General features: G+C 41.8%; 1 protein-coding gene and 1 long non-coding RNA gene across 4 annotated transcripts in view; one reads left to right on the top strand and one right to left on the bottom strand.

Moving 5' to 3' along the window:
• Positions 1–8,316, bottom strand: part of LOC125690020 (uncharacterized) — a 33,175-nt gene extending 24,859 nt beyond the window's left edge. For all 3 annotated transcript variants that reach the window (XR_007375478.1, XR_007375477.1, XR_007375476.1), the window contains exon 1: positions 7,942–8,316. This is a non-coding gene — a long non-coding RNA (uncharacterized LOC125690020). The remainder of the gene's footprint in view (positions 1–7,941) is intronic.
• A 130-nt stretch (positions 8,317–8,446) lies between these two features.
• On the top strand, positions 8,447–18,010 carry HSP90B1 (heat shock protein 90 beta family member 1). The gene is made up of 18 exons (XM_048937916.1): positions 8,447–8,606; positions 8,918–9,017; positions 9,695–9,836; positions 9,911–10,027; positions 10,316–10,647; positions 11,462–11,573; positions 12,228–12,347; positions 12,841–12,957; positions 13,438–13,575; positions 13,658–13,735; positions 13,826–13,891; positions 14,171–14,440; positions 14,647–14,892; positions 15,169–15,305; positions 15,672–15,750; positions 15,851–16,006; positions 16,525–16,623; positions 17,743–18,010. The coding sequence occupies exons 1-18, from the start codon at positions 8,558–8,560 to the stop codon at positions 17,770–17,772; spliced, it is 2,388 nt and encodes a 795-aa protein (XP_048793873.1). The 5' UTR covers positions 8,447–8,557; the 3' UTR covers positions 17,773–18,010.
• Positions 18,011–18,346: the final 336 nt, after the last annotated feature.

Raw genomic sequence — 18,346 nt, 5'->3', positions numbered from 1 at the left:
AAATACTGTATACAGACATAGCCTAGAGAGCCACTACAGGCAAAATCATTATTTTGACCAAAATAGGGGACTGACAAAGGTTGGGCCTGTCAGACCTTCAATTTATATGTAAACAGTAAGAGTCCTTTTTCTGAAACAGAATAGGCTTCTGTCGCTTAATGGGTGCAAAAAGAAGAAAAAAGTTCCTCACAAGAAGGAGACGAAGTTCAAAAGAAAAAGGAAAGACGAGTAGAAAAATCATAAATGGGATCCCTTAGATAACTTTCCTCCCCCTTCAATTTGTAAAGCAACGCAAGCGGCAGTGACCTCTCCAGAGAAGGGGAGTGGCCGTGCTGCTGATCCTGTGCAGGGCCCTGGAGAGAGGATGCGCTCTCGATTACGGAGGGCATGGGAGCAATGTGGATGGGACCTGGAGAGTTTTTCCTTTCTCTAACACTAACCTGACTAATACTTCACTTTATCCACTCAGGGCAGTCTCCTTAGGTCAAAGGGAAATAGGGTATGCTAATGCCTGCTGTTTTTACTAGCAGAAAAGTTAGGAGTTTCATGAAGGAAATAAATTCCTTAATTGAGGATCCTGTAAGTGTAGCAGAACAAGTAGATGAATTTCTAGGGCCTAATTTCTACTCACGGGTGGAAATGATGTTTATCGTTGACATGCTGTTTATTGGAGAAGAAGGAGGTGGGCAGCTCTGCAAGTGTGGGAAAGGAATACAGAGGGAAGGGTGGGCCCTGAAGGGAGGCAGAGAGGAAGGATCCTGAGGATAGATTCTACTGGTTATTGTCACTGCCTTTGTGATGGTTCAATGTCCATGTTGTGAAAGTGGCTGTTACGCAGCAAGGGGTGTCTCAAGTGATGCCGAGAAGACCCCCTGGGTTGTGTTTTGGCTCACTGCAGAAACACTGCTGGCGAGCCAGGGGGAATATTGAACAAGAAACCAGGAACATAAATGGAGTAAGGGGACCAGTTTTATAATTGAGTCCCCTAATCGAGAGAGCAAGTGCTGGGTGTTTGTGGAAGTTGAAGAAGTGCATTGTTTGATTTGTGGATTTTGAAGGCAGCGGGTGAAACTGTCTTGATGGTATAAAGAAGTGCAATTGTGTTTCCATCACCTCCCAAACATCAGGAAGTACATGGAGAACTCAACTACAAAAGAGGATTATTCTAGGTGGGCCATTTGTTTGTCTGAATAAATTTGAAATTAAATCAAACAACTACACTGCAATACAAGATGAATGTAAGCTTTGTATGTCCCAACAGCCCATTGCACTCACTGAGGCTGCCCCATACTTAGCACTACGGAATGCTCCAAGTCCCTGCAGAGCCCATGCAAACAACAGCTTGCAGCTTAGCTGAAGACCAGCAGATCCCCGGAGGGATCCATGTCCACTACCTAGCACACAGCACTGGCATTCTTTTTCCAGGTTTGACCCAACAAAAAAAAAAAGAGAGAGGCAGAGATAATAGATAAATTTTGTCTCTGGCTGTTTGCTGAGAACTCCTTTCTGTGCATTCAACAGGTTGATTTCTCTGACTATTACAGTTTATTTGTGCTGTCTCCAAATGGAGGAATGAGCACTTTTTCCCTGACACAAATAAGGGTTGTCTGCTACCTTCCCTGGCAGCACTGCAGAAAGCCTCTTTCCGGGAAGCAAAAAGTTGTGACATTTTTGCAAGGAGGTGGCAACCTGTCTAACCACTGGGAAAATAAATAAAAATAAAAATTACCAGTTAAAAAGAGGCAGAGGAATAGTTTCTTTTTTGGAAACATATGAAGATACATAAACATATGTAAAGAATACTTGGAAAAAAAAAAAAAAGCCTGAGAAACAGCTCTTTCCAGTCTTAACTTTATCCTCATGGGGATGAGCACACAAGAGTAATATGCTCTGGTGTTTTATGTTTAATTGTCTACAAACAATTCTCAGTTATTTAGCTCTTGTACAACCAAAGGGCAGATATAAGCAGTTCACACACAGATAACCGAAACCCGTGGAAAACATGATGGTAAAATATTTCTTCGAAGAGGCAGCAGCAAGGCTTGGTGTTTGGATGTAAAGCCACGGCATGCAAATGACGATCAAGGGCCGCTAGGGCGAGCTCTCGCCCAATACATCGAGCCCAAATTCCTGATGTTTGCATCCTTCCCCGCCTTATTTTTCTCTTTAGCTCTGCTCTGCAAACCGACAACATGACAGCTTTCTCCCTTCTCGCTTCCCCTATACTAAAGCTTCTGTCACACACAGTGCGAATGCACGTGCTTAACCTCAAAGATGTGACTGCTTTCCTTGCTTTTTAATGCATGCCCCCAGCTGGAGCTGACACCCAAAATTCAATGACACAGCGCCCAGAAGAAAGCACCTAGATGAAGCCTCTGCCAAGCAGACAGAGTATGTAGTAGACGCTCCATCTCATGCACCTGTGCTGAACCACTCCACCCTTAAGTCTTTATTCTGCTGTGGGAAAATAGTGGTCACAGGTCCAAGGAAGGCTTAACTCTTCCGATAGAAACAGCGCTCCCTGTGATATGTTTTGTATTCTTAGCCACAGAAATACATCACTGCAGGTGTGGATTTCCAGTGATACTGAAACTCACAGAGGTTTTAGCATCTGCAGAGCCTGGAAGGTTTTTGTAAGGATCAAAATAGTTCTTTTATCTGTATGGCAATCTTTAAGTTACAATTCTTCACCTCCGTAGTTTTTGCCCTTTACACTAAGGGCAAAAAATCCCTGCATAAAAGCCACTTCCTTCTGCCAAATACTACAAGAATACAACATGAATCTTCAAAGGACAGCTGGCAGAGTTCAGAAACACTCAGGGCAAAGGGCAAATACAGGTTACTGCCTTTTCACTACCAGCTCCAGCTGCAGTGGTGTTGTCAATCTCAGAGGAGGAATGGCATAAAGCAGACAAAAGGCCAAATGATACTCGAAGAACAAACACTTTCTACCAAACTCAGAGCAAGGCAAAAATACAAATTAAAAGTTGTGGAAGTATGAGACTGAATTTTAAGACATTATTTGTCTTTAATAGTTTCACACTGAAACCATAAAGCAGTGGAAGATACAGATGGAGGGCTCTTTCTAATATGATTTTGATGGTGTTATGTTGAAATAAACACTTATACCAAAACTGCTTGCTGAAGGAATGATTGGGACCCCAGTCCTTTAAATCTTTAATTCCACCTCGGAACAGGTGAGCAGCCTGCCTAGTGTCAGCCAATCCTTTTTCAGACTCACAGGACTTGCGTATCAGTACGAACACCTCTCCTGCACATTCAGTGCTCCAACTGCACGTTTAGTGCTTGAAATGCCAGACATCTCCTGGAAGCTCCTGGAGCTTGAATCCATGGAAAACCACAATTGGTCTCCAGTGCCCTCGTCAGGCATATGGATCCATGACTGCTGCTTCTGAAAAGGAACTGTTTGCCCTTAAAGCCACCTAAGCATCTTGGCTTTCATTCTGAAGCCCCCAAGCTCTGAAAATCTCTAGTATTGTTAAAACTTACTGCATCAAGTAATGACAAGCCTAGCTCACTCCCGACCTCCTCAGAGCAAACAACTCTCTCTTTCATAGCTGACAGATCTCAGTCCAGAAAGGAGGCTGAGAGCATGTCACAGATGAGGCTTCAAAAAAGGTGGAGTCTGCTGCCTTGCTTCAAGAAACAGCTGTATGCCTAGCATTTACCCGGCTTTCATCCAGCAAATCAGTGATTGCAGTATTAATCCAAGCTGAGGGAGATTTCAATTCAACTAGGGTCTTCACCTTCCCATCTCTCACCACTATGAATAGTGACCTCAAAATGGTGGGGATAAGGAAGTAAAGTTGGAAAAACACAAACAACCTGCAATGCTTCATAGCAGTCATTCTGCTTTTTTAGTGATGAATGACGAAGGATTAATTTGACCCATCATTTTGGTACCTAAGGCTCCTTTCTGGATTTCATTTTAACTGTATCCTACACCCATTGCATTCAGGCTCCTAAGCCTTCAAGTTGATCAAGTTAACAAAGCATCTACAAATGCCCGTAGTACCCAGGAATGGCCACCTCAGATCAGCCTGGTATCTTCTCTTCAACAGCAGCCAGCTGCAGAAGTCCAGGAGAAATAAAAGGACAAGAGGAAAACCCGTCAGTAAGAGCCCAGACAGCTCCTGTTTGCATTATGTAGCTCACTGTTTCCCTGCTCACTCAATTGGCTCTTTTCATAAGTAAACAAAGAGGATGTGTTGCAATACTGAGACCAATAAAAAAATAAAAGGGTTCCTCGATTCTTTAGATAAAATGACAGTGTTATACTATAACTCCTTAGGATCTAATCTGATGCTGTTTTAGTGGGTGTATTTGCTTGTTTGTTTTCTTTTTTAGTATTGTTTCTGCAGAAGCCAGAAGTAAAATATGTAAAGTGAGAACACTGCTATTACTGTAACAATTACTAAGAAACATTCCGATTTAATATCATTATTAAGAGTGATTTTTATATTGAGAAGCAAGTTTTGCTGTCTGCAGAAAACTTTGCCATGCTCAGGGAGGAGGGCACCAGCAGAGGGCTCATGCCCAACTGGATCCAGGACTCTGATCCCTGCTGCAGCCAAGAAAGCAACACTCTGGACAACAGCCCATCACTGTCCATTGCCAGACCTCAGAGAAAATGCTGCTTTTCTCAAAACTGTTTCTGTCTGATGGGTTCATGGATACACACAGTAACAATTTTCATCAGGATGAGCGTTCTCCTTTCTCTTAGCCATTATAATTCACCTCTAGGGTAATGAAGATGCTACAGCTCATGACCTGTGGCACCGCCACGATGTGTTTCATACCACTCTCTGATGATTATTGCTCTCTGAAAAGAGTGTATACACACATACATTATCACATCAAAAACTGATAGATGTGACACTGGATATCTTGTGTCATCTACAGCACTGCTACACCACGGGGACAGTCACAACCACAGCACTATATGAAGAGGATCTACAGACCCTTGATGACTTTTCAGAAAGATTCACAAATATTCAGTTGCACAAACTGCCAAATTTTAGAAAACCAGGAAAACAGGAGGAAAAGAAAGTGAAGTTGTCTTCTGATCGAGGATTAGGGCAGTGCAAATACTCTGTGCTTACTGTTTTCTTTTATACTCCTATAATTCAAAGCAACTGAAGACCTAAATACCCCTGTAGGAAATATCCAAATAATTTATCAGGCCGGTATCTCTGACCAAGCAGATTTTATTTGCGATTGCAGTGGCGGGCCTCCTGCACGCAGGAGAGCATGCAGAAAACAGCGTTACATCTTTTATGCCCTATTATTCGATGCTTCTCTCTTTCTCCCCTGGTTCCTCATTGGCTCAGTACTGCAGGTTCACAATCTTCTCGATGCTTCATTAAACATGGAAACACTGGACAAACATAGATTTTTCCTGCATAAGCATAAATCTGTAGTTAATTAATTAACTTATTCCACACCTGATCTTTTTTTTTTTGCAGATATCTGCTTGTCCTTCTTTCCACAAAGATAAGCTCGGGAGAAAGGCAGGGGAGTATCTTGGTGCCTGCCTGTCACATCCCAACCTTCTCACAGAGTGAGACAGCTCGGCCTTGTGTAGAGGCCCTAACTTCTTTGATGCTCGCTAATCCATTTTTCTTTTGCTGTGAGTTTCTTATCCTAACAGAAAAACTCTACAGTATGTTTTCTAATCCCTAACACGATACTCGCATTGTTTGGAACATTTAACACCTTACAGTTTTGCAAGAAAGAATTAATCACATGATTGAGTAATAATGTTTCTATAACATGCCGCTAACATATATAGTATTTTACTTCTTAGATCAACTATTTCTAAGGATAAGTTACAGAATACAGAAGCATTATGTTCTACTTCTTCAAACCAATTGCTCTTTCTAATGTCAAATGCAGAAACAACGTTCCATTCCCACACTCCTTCAGCCATCTCTTTCACACAGCTCTCCACTGCATTCTGGAAGCATTAAATGCATCCACATGTACCAAGTGATATTATTATGGGGGGGGGGGGACTTCCAAGTGAAATATAGTTCATTTGCAAAATGTTAAAAAAAAAAATCAAAATATGTTTGTACATTGAAATGAATATTTGGCTGAGTAGCCTTTCACAGTATAGGATGTACCCTTTTAGTTAGGATTTTCCACTCCTAAAACTAGAGCAAGGCTGGAAGTCCTATGTAAGGCATATCCCAGGCTTCTAGAAGTGGCTTCTCAGGCTTCTCAGCCCAAAAATCATAGAATGAGAGAATCGTACAGTTTGGAAGGGACCTCTGGAGATCATCTAGTCCAACCTCCTGCTAAAGCAGGTTTTGTAGAAAGGTTATGCAGAAGGGTATCGCTTTCTCCTAGCCATAAACACCTGCTATTTACCATGCTCCAGTCTGGTGCATGGTAGACGTGAGATAAGCTGATTTAAGCACAGGGTATTTTGCTGGGCTTGAGTTTAATCAGATCAGAAGTGAGTGACATATGCCACAGCTAGTACAGCGAAAGAACTATCCCTCTGTTACAGATGGAGTCCAGGAAGATTAGCTGGCTAATTTAGCTGGTTAAAACAAATACCCAGTCAGGTCATCTGAACAACACTCAGTTTTTCTCTATAGCCATTTCTAGCAACAACGCTTCTTGCTAGTTCCAACTTTTAGGCACAATCATGTGGCATGTTTCAATGAGCAGGCTCCCCCTAGGGCAGACGGGTGAACTGATAAAGTTGTACTCAGGGCACTGGATAGGTTTGCTCTGCTGTTTGCATGGAAAAACACGTTACCTGTACTCTCTCTCATTACCACACACTCTTGCTTTTCTAGTTAAAAGAGCAAACAGAACACTTAAATATACTCTTTCAATCATTATACACATAATCTTCAAGAGTATATGTAATTGCTTTCCAGGACCTTTAGTGCAGCTAATTTTCAAGATGAAGTACTATTAGCTCTCAGAAGTTACAGCTTTGTAGCAGCATTAAACCCTGAACAGTGATATTCAGACTTCTTTTAAATGGCAGTGCAACTGAGATTTTTAAATCCTTCTTGAGATTTTTTTTTTTAAAGCAAAAATTATGCAGAAATGTAATGTATTTTATGTGAAAATTCTACTGAGATTTGTTTCAAGCATTGGACTAGATGATTAAGGTTGGACTCACTGATCTTAGTGGTCTTTTCCAACCTTAATGGTTCTCTGACTCTGAATAAAACATAGATAGCAGTACCGGACAACATGTTCATAGCTTTAAAATAGCTAAACAATTTTTATAAGTTTAGTGTTCACTGGAATTGATCATTTTCAAATGCCAACCTCTCCACAAAGACATGGAAGCCCACAGCTGCTTCAGTCCTATGTATCACCTGTGTCCTGGGCAATACAACCCAGCTTTGAAGAAAGCAAACAGTGCCAGTCTGACCTCTAAATTTAGAGCACTAAGCAAAGATATGACAGTTCCACGTCTCCTTTAAAACCAATGTTATACATTGTATAGTTATAAAGGTAGGGTAACCCAAAAGATTTGGAGTCCACCAAATTTGATCTAAAATATTTCTTCATGGAAAAGGATGTTAGGCATGGGAACACGCGCTCAGGGGAGCGGTGGTGTCATCATCCCTGGGTGTATTTAGGAGATGGACGTGGCACTTCAGGACGTGGCAACATTATGTGGCTGGACGCACCTGGCAATCTCGAAGGTCTTTTCCAACCCCCAACAACTGTGCGATCCCTCACGGACAGTGATGGTCTCCACAATAGCCCGCGTGAGGGCACCAGAGGGCAGCACGAGCCGAGGCCAGGACATGGCGCGCAGCCCACCTGAGGCGGGCCCTGTAATGGCGCCCATGTCGTGCACAGCCCCAGCCAGAGTGCGCTGCGCGCCCGAGTGAGGACTACAACTCCCTGCACGCACCGCGGCACCACACGCAAGCACACTACCTGCTGCTCTCGCTTAGCTGTCGTAATTCATGGCAGCCCCAGCTGTCACCGAGGCACGACGCGAGCGGAAACACCTGTTACCATGGCAACGGGGTGCCTGGTTAACATCCCGAGTGCTCCCGGAAGCGGTCGAGCCTGGCGTGCCCATGTGGATTTTGCCCTCAACGCTGCCGACCGCAGCCACGGTGGTTGCGTCTACCGACCACGGTACCGGACGCTGACCAGTCGGCCGCTACAAAAAACAACGTCCGGCCGTACCCGTTAAACCCCCCCCGGATACGATTGGCCGAGCGTGGCTCCTCCCGGCCAATCGACGCCGGCCACGCTCCGTCCGCAGGAAACCGCACATGGAAAGCCACGATTGGCGGTGAAGGCTCCAAGCCCCACCCTCAAGCGTTCTCTATTGGTTGCGTGTTTGGCGTGGTGCGCTCCCATTGGCCACGCGCGAAGAACCCCCCCCGCCCTCCGTCGGGGCGCGTTGATAAGGCGGAGGGGGAGGGCCGGGGCCGCTCTAGCGGGCTCGGCGGCGGTGCGGGAGGCGTCGCGGTGGGGTTGTGCGGCTCAGGGCAGGGCGCGTTGGGCCGTTCTCCTCTCGGCGACTGCAGGCCGCGGCATCATGAAGTCAACGTGGGCGCTGGCTCTGGTGTGCGCGCTTCTCCTGGCCGGTAAGTGCTGTAGTCCTTCTGGAAGCGTCGGGTAGGGGGAGGGGACTCCATAGGGGGTTCTCTTGGTCGGTACTTAGCCCGCCGCTCGCTGAGGGGAAGGAGGCCGCGGGAAAAGAGTTGGGCTGCTGGGGCCTGGGAGAGCCGGTACTGCCTCCATCCCGGCGCTGTAGGCGCCTTAGGGGAGCGGGGGAGGGGAGTGGCGCTCACGGCTCATGCGCCGTGACTGGGGGGCGAGGCTGCGGGCGCGTCGGGGATGGGGTGCAGGTGTTGGCAGAGCTGGGACCGGACGCATTATTGTTCGTTTTATCCAGCTTCGGTGACCGCTGAGGAGGTGGATGCGGATGCGACCGTGGAAGAAGATCTGGGTAAAAGCAGAGAAGGGTCCCGAACTGATGATGAAGTTGTTCAGAGGTAGGTAGCAGGGGTGCTGCTGAGCTACTTGTGGCATTAAGGCTTTCTCCTGCTTTCAGAGGATCAGTTCCAGCATCAGCAATGCTTAAACCCTCAAAGGTTGGAGTGGAGGGGGTGTGTAATGCCTTTCCAAAGCTAAGTCTAGTCAGTTCTGAGAAATACAGTACTCGAGGAAAGAGCTGTTGCTTCTATATAAAGGCAAGCTTGAGAGCTTGGATTCAGAAATATTCTGCTTTTTGTCTCATTGTAGTAGCTGCATGGGAGTTGCATAAACTGACAGAGGGCTATTATTTTGTATAAAAATATAAGTGGTGTCATCTATGTGCTTGTTGATTGAAAAACTCTGTACCTATAAATGACTTCAGCTCCTGTGTAGCATACCGTGTGTTGAGGATTGCAGTCCTTGTGACATACCTGTGTTTCTACCTGAATTTCTTCTAAGTAAAATAATCTTAGCCACATACGCGGGTTTTTGCTCAAGTTTGAGATGGTGGATATGCAAGTGAGGACAGCTAGTATTGGAAATCTCGTATAATTTTACCATATTTACACTCTTTGTCAGGGGCTAAGAATCTTGTTGTTGCCATAGCTAGGCTATTATTGCTGTTGCCAGGTCATGAAACTAATGATAACTTGCATAGGTATGGCTGTTTGACAGATTTTCATTATTCTCACAGAGAGGAAGAAGCTATCCAGCTAGATGGCCTAAATGCATCCCAGATCAAAGAAATCAGAGAAAAATCTGAAAAGTTTGCCTTTCAAGCCGAAGTTAACAGAATGATGAAGCTTATTATTAACTCTCTATATAAAAACAAGGAGGTTAGTGTCTTTATCACGTTAGAGCTGTTAGAACTGTTTGTGTTCTTGAGTTCCTGACAACTTGTTTGTTTCAGATTTTCCTGAGAGAACTTATTTCAAATGCTTCAGATGCTTTGGATAAGATACGCTTAATATCCTTGACTGATGAAAATGCTCTTGCTGGTAATGAGGAACTCACTGTTAAAATCAAGGTATGAAATGTTAGTTATGTAATTCCTTATTGATATTCTCACTGAAGAGCACTGACAGGGATCTAAGAAGTTGGTGCATGGTTATTTTATTCAGTTTAATGCTTAACAGTGTTACATCAGGACCCTAATGATAAGTTTTATCAAACACCACTCTTGTTTCCATCTGGGTAATAGTAGCTTTTGCTGGCAGACATGTTTGAAGAGCTAGCACTCTTCACCCTTTTCTCAGTTGGTGCACTGTCTTAAGATTTAAAATGAAGTCACACTATCTCTTTTTATTTTTTGCAGTGCGATAAAGAGAAGAACATGCTTCATGTTACAGATACGGGTATTGGCATGACAAAAGAGGAGTTGATTAAAAACCTTGGTACCATTGCAAAGTCTGGTACAAGTGAATTCTTAAACAAGATGACTGAAATGCAGGATGATAGCCAGTCAACATCTGAGTTAATTGGCCAGTTTGGCGTTGGCTTTTATTCTGCTTTCTTGGTAGCAGACAGAGTTATTGTCACATCTAAGCACAACAATGATACCCAACATATTTGGGAGTCAGATTCAAATGAGTTTTCTGTGATTGATGATCCAAGAGGAAATACTCTGGGACGTGGCACAACCATAACGTAAGTATTAGATTTCCTTGGATTTCAAGAATTATTTTTAACTGGAATATGTGGGTGACTTTAGCATTGTGACTACATGTGTTGTTCAGTTCTTGGATTGTAGCTTTTTCCAGTTGAATAGAAACATCCAAACTACTAGCTGTATGCAGAAGGTGGAATGTTAATGCACTAATGCAGTTCTTCATTCCATCTAATAGAGTGAAGAAAACAATGAACACCTTGACAACTAATTGTTGGCATGTGGTTCCAAACAGTTGCAGTTGCCTGCAGATCTAGTTTCTCAGTGCAGTTGTGAAGTTGTGATACAACAAAATCTCTACAGTGGTTGTAGAGTTTCCTCTTGGAAGGTGATTGTGGTGTATAAATAGTAATCAGACTGCTAGTGCAAGTTTCAGATTAGGTGTAGTTTGAAAGCCCTATATTTCCTATTTTTTTATGAGCACGTGAATCAGTTTGATCTGGGCCTTCTAGGACTCCAACCTGAAATCATTTTCAGGACTTTCTACCAGTGGTAGGTAGGACATCAGTGTTACAATGCTGTTTGTTGGCAGGAAAAAATTCATTGTGGTGCTCTGGTTCCAGATGAAGTCAGTGAGAATACATCAAGATCCATATGAACATCAGAATATTTCTTTTTTGGTTGCAGTAGTAAGAAATACAGACTGTGTTTTTAAGAGACAGCTGAGCATTGAGTAGTGCAGTTGTATAAATTTAAATCAGCATAGCTGCAACAGTGGGGAGATGCATCTCCTTCCCTATTTAGAAAACTAATTGAAAGTACTTGTTCAGCCTTTTAACTTTTATTTTTCTTCAGCCTTGTCTTGAAGGAAGAAGCATCTGATTATCTTGAGTTGGACACCGTTAAAAATCTAGTCAAGAAATATTCACAGTTCATAAACTTCCCCATCTATGTGTGGAGCAGCAAGGTAAGCGCATTTAACAAAGTGTTGTATGCTAAGAGCTGTGTATCACAGCCTTCAAGGGCCTGATCTTTCAAGAGTGAAAGCATGTTACATACAGAATGCTTACTGGTCTGTTTCCTGACTCTTCTTTAGGTGTTTTAAAATCAGTGGGAAGAAAGAACTGGCTAGTATTCTAGTAGCTGGATGCTGTCCAAAAGTTAATGCATTACTAAATTGCAGATTTCAAAGGAACTTTGATTTGCTGTGCCTCAGTGCTGCAAAAGAAGCAAGATTGCACAAAAGAGGTTTCTTCCACTGGCTTTGTTTAGTAGCTGGAAGCTTGTTAAGCTTTTAAGCAGGGCCATGTTTAGGTGTTCTTCTGAACTTAGGGCAGCCTTCCAACTTCTAGGCTTGTTCTTAGGATGTTTTCTTGGTATAGTGCTAACTTGAAATCATGCTGAAGATCTTGAATGTTGAAAACAGTGACCTCCCAATGTACTGCAGGATAGCATGCATTCACAAAAAATGCAGCTGAAAAAAGGTAGCTGTCTATTGACAGATGTTTGTGGGAGGGCAGATAGCACAAGTTAAACTAGTGCTGAGATAAGCTTTCTGAGAGAATACTAGAAGATACCTGGTAGGAAACTAAACATTCCTCACTTCCAATTTTCTCTTTAGACAGAGACTGTTGAAGAACCAATTGAAGAGGAGGAAGCAAAGGAGGAAAAAGAAGAAACAGATGATGATGAAGCTGCAGTTGAAGAAGAGGAGGAAGAGAAGAAACCAAAAACTAAGAAGGTAAGCTTTCTGAGATGAGGAACTTTGTAACAGACAGAGATTTGGGGAGCTTTCATGAAGCTGACGTTGTGGGGAGGATGATGGTAAATCAGACTTGTGTGAAAATAAGACAAGTGAGTGGCAATAGGCTTGTGAGGCAGTGGTCCTGGAATTAACTCTAAATCTTTGAGAGTTTGTGCAGTGAACTGCTAGAAATGAGAGGTAGACTTGAGTGAACTGACCAACTAGCTTGAATATATTCTACTGGCTGGCAGTAGAACAGAAATTGCACTAATTGAGTGTAAAATGCGCGTGTGCTACGCTGAAGTATGGGTTTAATTTCTGTTCCTTTGCGCTCAGACTAATGTGTGCACTCAAATAGGAATACCCAGTCCATTGTCTTGTTAATAAACTATACAGTAATAAACAATGCTGTTAACAATTTCAGCTTTAGTGAAGTTCATCTGACTGAAAAGCTGAATTGAGAATGAGTATTTGCTCTGCTTTTAATTAGGTTGAGAAGACCGTCTGGGATTGGGAGCTCATGAATGACATAAAACCAATCTGGCAGAGGCCATCTAAAGAAGTTGAAGAGGATGAATATAAAGCTTTTTACAAAACCTTTTCCAAGGTGAGCTTAAAGCCTTGAGATTATTCTGAAGGAATAGTTTACTGCTGGTGAGAGTGGAATGATAATGCTGACCAAGGTCTGAGGGGTAGGTGGTGGTAATCCAACCTGTGTGGAGCTTACTGTTGTACTTAAGTACTGACAAATCAATTTTCCATCTTGTTTGAGAGAGTAGTGATGTTCATGTTGTACGTAGTGAAAGAAAGGCACGTTGTCTTTGCATGTAAATACAGTGTGATGTTAAGATCCATGTTGTGAGCTATTGATTACTGAGCTATTGTTATCTTTATGGTTGGCTTTTATAATCAGAAGTGGGGTAGGTCTCACACTTCTGTTTAAGTAACCCAGTTGAATTTGAAATTCTGTTTTCATGAAGTACAGTTAGCTGTGCAGCAACATGTGACATCATGTTATGGATAGAAGAGTATTGATTTGCCAATACTTGGTGAACATGGATTTAAAAAAAAAAAATTCTCTTCACAGGAACACGATGATCCAATGGCTTACATCCATTTTACTGCTGAAGGGGAAGTAACTTTCAAATCAATCTTGTTTGTTCCTAATTCTGCTCCACGTGGCTTGTTTGATGAGTATGGATCTAAAAAAAGTGATTTCATTAAGGTAAGGCAAGCTAATGCTTATAGCTGTGATTTGTCTTTAAAAATGAAGAAACTCATAATTGTTTTTTTCTTTTCTAATTCAGCTGTATGTTAGAAGAGTGTTCATCACTGATGACTTCCATGACATGATGCCCAAATATCTTAACTTCGTTAAAGGTGTTGTAAGTATTAAACCTTATTTTCATTTGTGTGTGTGTTTTTTTTATTCCAAAGGCTGCTAGCTATACCTAAAAAGTTTCTCTTTCAATTAGGTGGATTCTGATGATCTTCCTTTAAATGTATCTCGTGAAACGCTTCAGCAGCATAAGTTATTAAAGGTAAGGTAGATGGTTTTAGATATCTTTGAATTTAATAAGGGACCAAATTAAAATGAATAAATACGTGACAAGATTTAGGAGGCAAAAATAGCTTGATTAATTTAGTTTTCAATAGTTTGCTTTCACATTCCTGACTATATAGGAAGCCAAAGCTTTGTTCAGACTTACTTTTACTTACTGTTTACTTTTGAAGTGGGAATAGTGTCTTGAACCATTATTTGTGATGAGGCCAAATTGAGGGTTCTTATTGCTATAACCTGACATTATTGCTTTCCCTAGGTGATCAGAAAGAAGCTTGTTCGTAAAACTCTTGATATGATCAAGAAAATTGCAGAAGAAAAATACAACGATACGTTCTGGAAAGAGTTTGGTACTAATGTAAAGCTTGGAGTTATTGAGGATCATTCCAATCGTACAAGGCTGGCTAAACTGCTTCGCTTCCAGTCTTCCCATCATGAAAGTAACCTTACAAGCCTTGACCAATATGTGGAAAGAATGAAAGAGAAGCAAGACAAAATTTATTTCATGGCAGGTGCCAGCAGAAAGGAGGTACGTGAGGAGGGAAGCAAGTTACAGCTTCTCTAAGTATGAATAGCGAACTTTTTGTATTTGCTGTGTATGTGGCTATTCTGTGCTTATATTACCACTGCTGTTCAGTTTCCCTTGTATTAATGTTCATTAAATGGATGTATAGTTCCCAGTAGTTGCTGGTATCCACACTGTTAAACTGACATCTGAATCTGTTCTCATCTTAGGCTGAGTCTTCACCGTTTGTTGAGCGCCTTCTGAAAAAGGGCTATGAAGTAATCTATCTGACTGAACCTGTAGATGAATATTGCATTCAGGCTCTGCCAGAGTTTGATGGCAAGAGGTTTCAGAATGTAGCGAAGGAAGGAGTTAAGTTTGAGGAAAGTGAAAAGTCCAAGGAGAGTCGTGAAGCCCTGGAGAAGGAATTTGAACCACTCCTGAACTGGATGAAAGACAAAGCTCTAAAGGACAAGGTACAAATGTCATGTTACATGTGGAAATGACAAATTTGCATTTGTAAATTTAGAAGTAAAGTACAGTGCCTCATGAATTCTTGGGACATAGAGCTGACAGTAAGGTCTCTGTTCTCCAATTGTTTTCTCTAATAATTGTGTTTAAGCACTTATTTGGGGAAGGTGGTAAGTTAGAATGACATTTTAGAGTTTTCAGAAAGCATTGAAGTGAGTACACTTGAGTTTTTTGCTTTGTTAGAGTGGTGCTGCGCACTAATACAAACATGTTTTCCACAGATTGAAAAGGCTGTGCTGTCTCAACGTTTGACACGGTCTCCATGTGCACTTGTGGCTAGTCAGTATGGATGGTCTGGTAACATGGAAAGAATCATGAAGGCTCAAGCTTACCAAACGGGGAAGGACATATCTACAAAGTAAGCTTCAGTTATGTAGCAGCAGATGTGAAAAGTAGTTGATGGCCTTCCTTGCTTGGTGGGATCTCACCAGGCTTCCATCTGGTTCAGGTGATCCTCAATGATTTTAAGGTCACTTACAGATAGGTTGCAACACCTGACAACCTGATATGTAGAACTGCTTTCTGAGCAAGGCTCATCAGTGGTATTTGCATCTCATTTGATGATGAGAGCAAAAACTTATCAGAACTCCAATGCCTTTCAGTGTTTAGCTAATAATAGGGGGGGTGAACTTGTTACTGTGGTTGTCATTAGCATGTATGGGCTTAAAGGTGTAGCTGGGCCTGATATTTCAAAATCTAGTGATGTGACTTCTGTTCTTTCCAGTTACTATGCTAGCCAGAAGAAGACATTTGAAATAAATCCCAGACATCCACTGATCAAAGATATGCTGAGGCGAGTTAAGGTAAACAAACAACGGTAGTGTGAAGCATTGCCTGCATAGCTGTGTACAGCTTAATTAACAACTGTGTGCTTGTGATTTCTTTCTGATGCTTCCACATTAGGAAAATGAAGACGACAAAACAGTTTCAGATCTAGCAGTGGTGTTGTTTGAAACTGCAACTTTGAGATCAGGATATATGTTACCAGACACAAAGGAATATGGAGACAGAATAGAAAGGATGCTTCGTTTGAGTTTAAACATTGATCTGGACGCAAAGGTTAGTTGGGTTGTGTACAACTTGCAGATGATAAGAGGCTTAAATATCTGTTTTCTCAGATGAGCACCTATCTAGTTTCCTGATGTGGGCTCAGGAACCCAGTTAAGTTCCTGACTGGAAAGGTGATGAGTCTACTTCATGTTTGTATCCTCTCTCTAGTTCCAGATTCTGCTTTTCCATTGTGCTTTTCAAGTATTGCCACGTTTTTACGTGGTGGTTTTATGGGAGTAAATTAGAGGCCAAACGTGTAATTATTTTACTGATGGAAAAATGCAGACATTAGTATAGGTCTTCCTCTGATGCTGTGCAGGAATATATATGGTGGGTATCCTACCAGGGAGAATGTGGTAATGTGTCAGTGCTGAAAAGAACCTGGTTTATCCTTCAAGTAGTGTGGGACATGTGTTACAAACTGGCAGTAGTTGCATAGCCTGTGTTTAACTTGTCTGCAACTAGTAAACACTGTATGCAAAGAAGGTGCTGAATACCAAGTAAAATGTTTGTGAACCCTTCTCCAGGTGGAGGAGGAACCTGAAGAGCCCGAAGATGCTGCTGAGGAGGCAGAGCAAGATGAAGAAGAGGTGGATGCTGATGCTGAAGACAGTGAAACACAGAAGGTAATATCTAAAGTCCGACTTGTTTTTTCAATACTCACATGCAATTTTATTCAGTGATAGTTTTCTTCATTTGGTCTTCTATAACACTAGCTGTTATTGTTGGGTTCTCCAGATTTTTTGTGAGAAAATCTGGCACAAATGAATTCTCATTTCTTGATAAATTTTGGTGTTAAAAAAAAAAAAAAAAAAAAAATCAGGTATATTCAATACTTGAGCAAATTGAAGAAAAAAGCAGATCCCCTTCCTGATACCTGTTGGGTTTCCATAGCTTGTAGGCAATACCAATAAACTGACAGTGCATGGTTTGAAATCCTTCAGACAGCACTACAGACTTAGAACAGTGCTGCCTTGACTTTGGGTTATGTCTGTAGTTCTAATAATATTTTGTTATGCTGGGCTCTCCAGTATTCTTCAGTGACATGAATTTTAAAGTCACTGTGAAATCCCAACTCTTTGTGCTGGCTGAAGTTGCTTTTGGAAGAGTGCTGTAACTTTCGTCTTTTGCCAGCACAAATACAAAGCTGTTAGAGACATTCAGCTATTAGCCATCAGATTACCTGAGAGTACGCTTGAAGAACTATACTTTAGCTGTTGCATTGGTTTTGATGCTATTGAACTGCATTTTCACAGTTACATAACGTGAAATGACAGTAATAAGGGAATTATATAGTATTAGGACTGCATTGTTCCCTTAGTACTGTCACTGCTTGGTGATTCTGTGATTCTGTGTTCTACTTACTGGATGAGGTTACTTGCACGTTACACAAAGGTTTCTGACTGTTGGCTGGAAGTAGTTGAACTTCTCAGTGCTGTAGTCAAGTAGAATGGGGCTATTAAGAGTACTAACTGAACCTGAAAAGTAGTGAAGAAATTAGTGAAGATAAACAGTCAACTATAGATCTGCTGCAGACACCTGAACAAACTGGAATAAAAGTAGCCTTTTTCCACTTCAAATAGCCAAGTCTTGATGTTCAATCATTTGAACAGGAATATGTTTTCTTCAAAAGTTGCATTGTTAATGCTTTGAAAAGTGTCAACGGTAGTGAATCTGAGGCAGCTCTTGTAACCATTGGCACTTTAAAAAAAGCGAGGTTCTGATTCTTTGTTTTGTCTCCACAGGAATCCACAGATGTAAAAGACGAACTGTAAACTGCACTCACCTACTGTCCTGCACTGGGAGGTCAAGAGAGGATGTGAAATTAGATTTTTGGTTGGTTTTCCACTGTAAAAGGTTGAGGGATGGTATGGGGCTTAAGGGCAAAGGAGATTTTTTTTTTTTAAGTTGACTTTTCTAAAAAAAACATTCCTCACGAATGTAAATTTGTATTATTTAACTGACTTGGTGTAAAATCTTGTCATGTACAAAATAAAATGTTCCCAAACACCAGTACCTCTAAATTTTACCTTAGTTCATCCTCCACAGTATCACAAGAATTAAAGGGATGGTCTTAAGTGTTCAGGTCCTTTGTACAACTGTTAGTTTTTGCCATCCTCATGCCTTTCCACACTGGCACAGCCACCCTCCTGATTGCTGTGTGTTCCATAAGTGTATGCTGAAGGCAGGGTTTTGCATTAATCAGCCTGTTGTACTGTTCATCCAAGTATGCTTGGTATCTGGGAGCTGTATGGAAACCTGGGTAGAGTAAATATTTAAGAAGTTGCATAACTACTGTCACATGGTGGGGTGTTTAAAAATAGTGTTGGAACTGAAGCTTATCTTTTG

The sequence above is a fragment of the Lagopus muta genome, chromosome 1, assembly GCF_023343835.1.
Source record: "Lagopus muta isolate bLagMut1 chromosome 1, bLagMut1 primary, whole genome shotgun sequence".
Lineage (NCBI taxonomy): Eukaryota > Metazoa > Chordata > Aves > Galliformes > Phasianidae > Lagopus > Lagopus muta.
The sequence above is the reverse complement of the archived record's forward strand: the minus strand, read 5'-3'. Positions and strand labels throughout refer to the sequence as shown.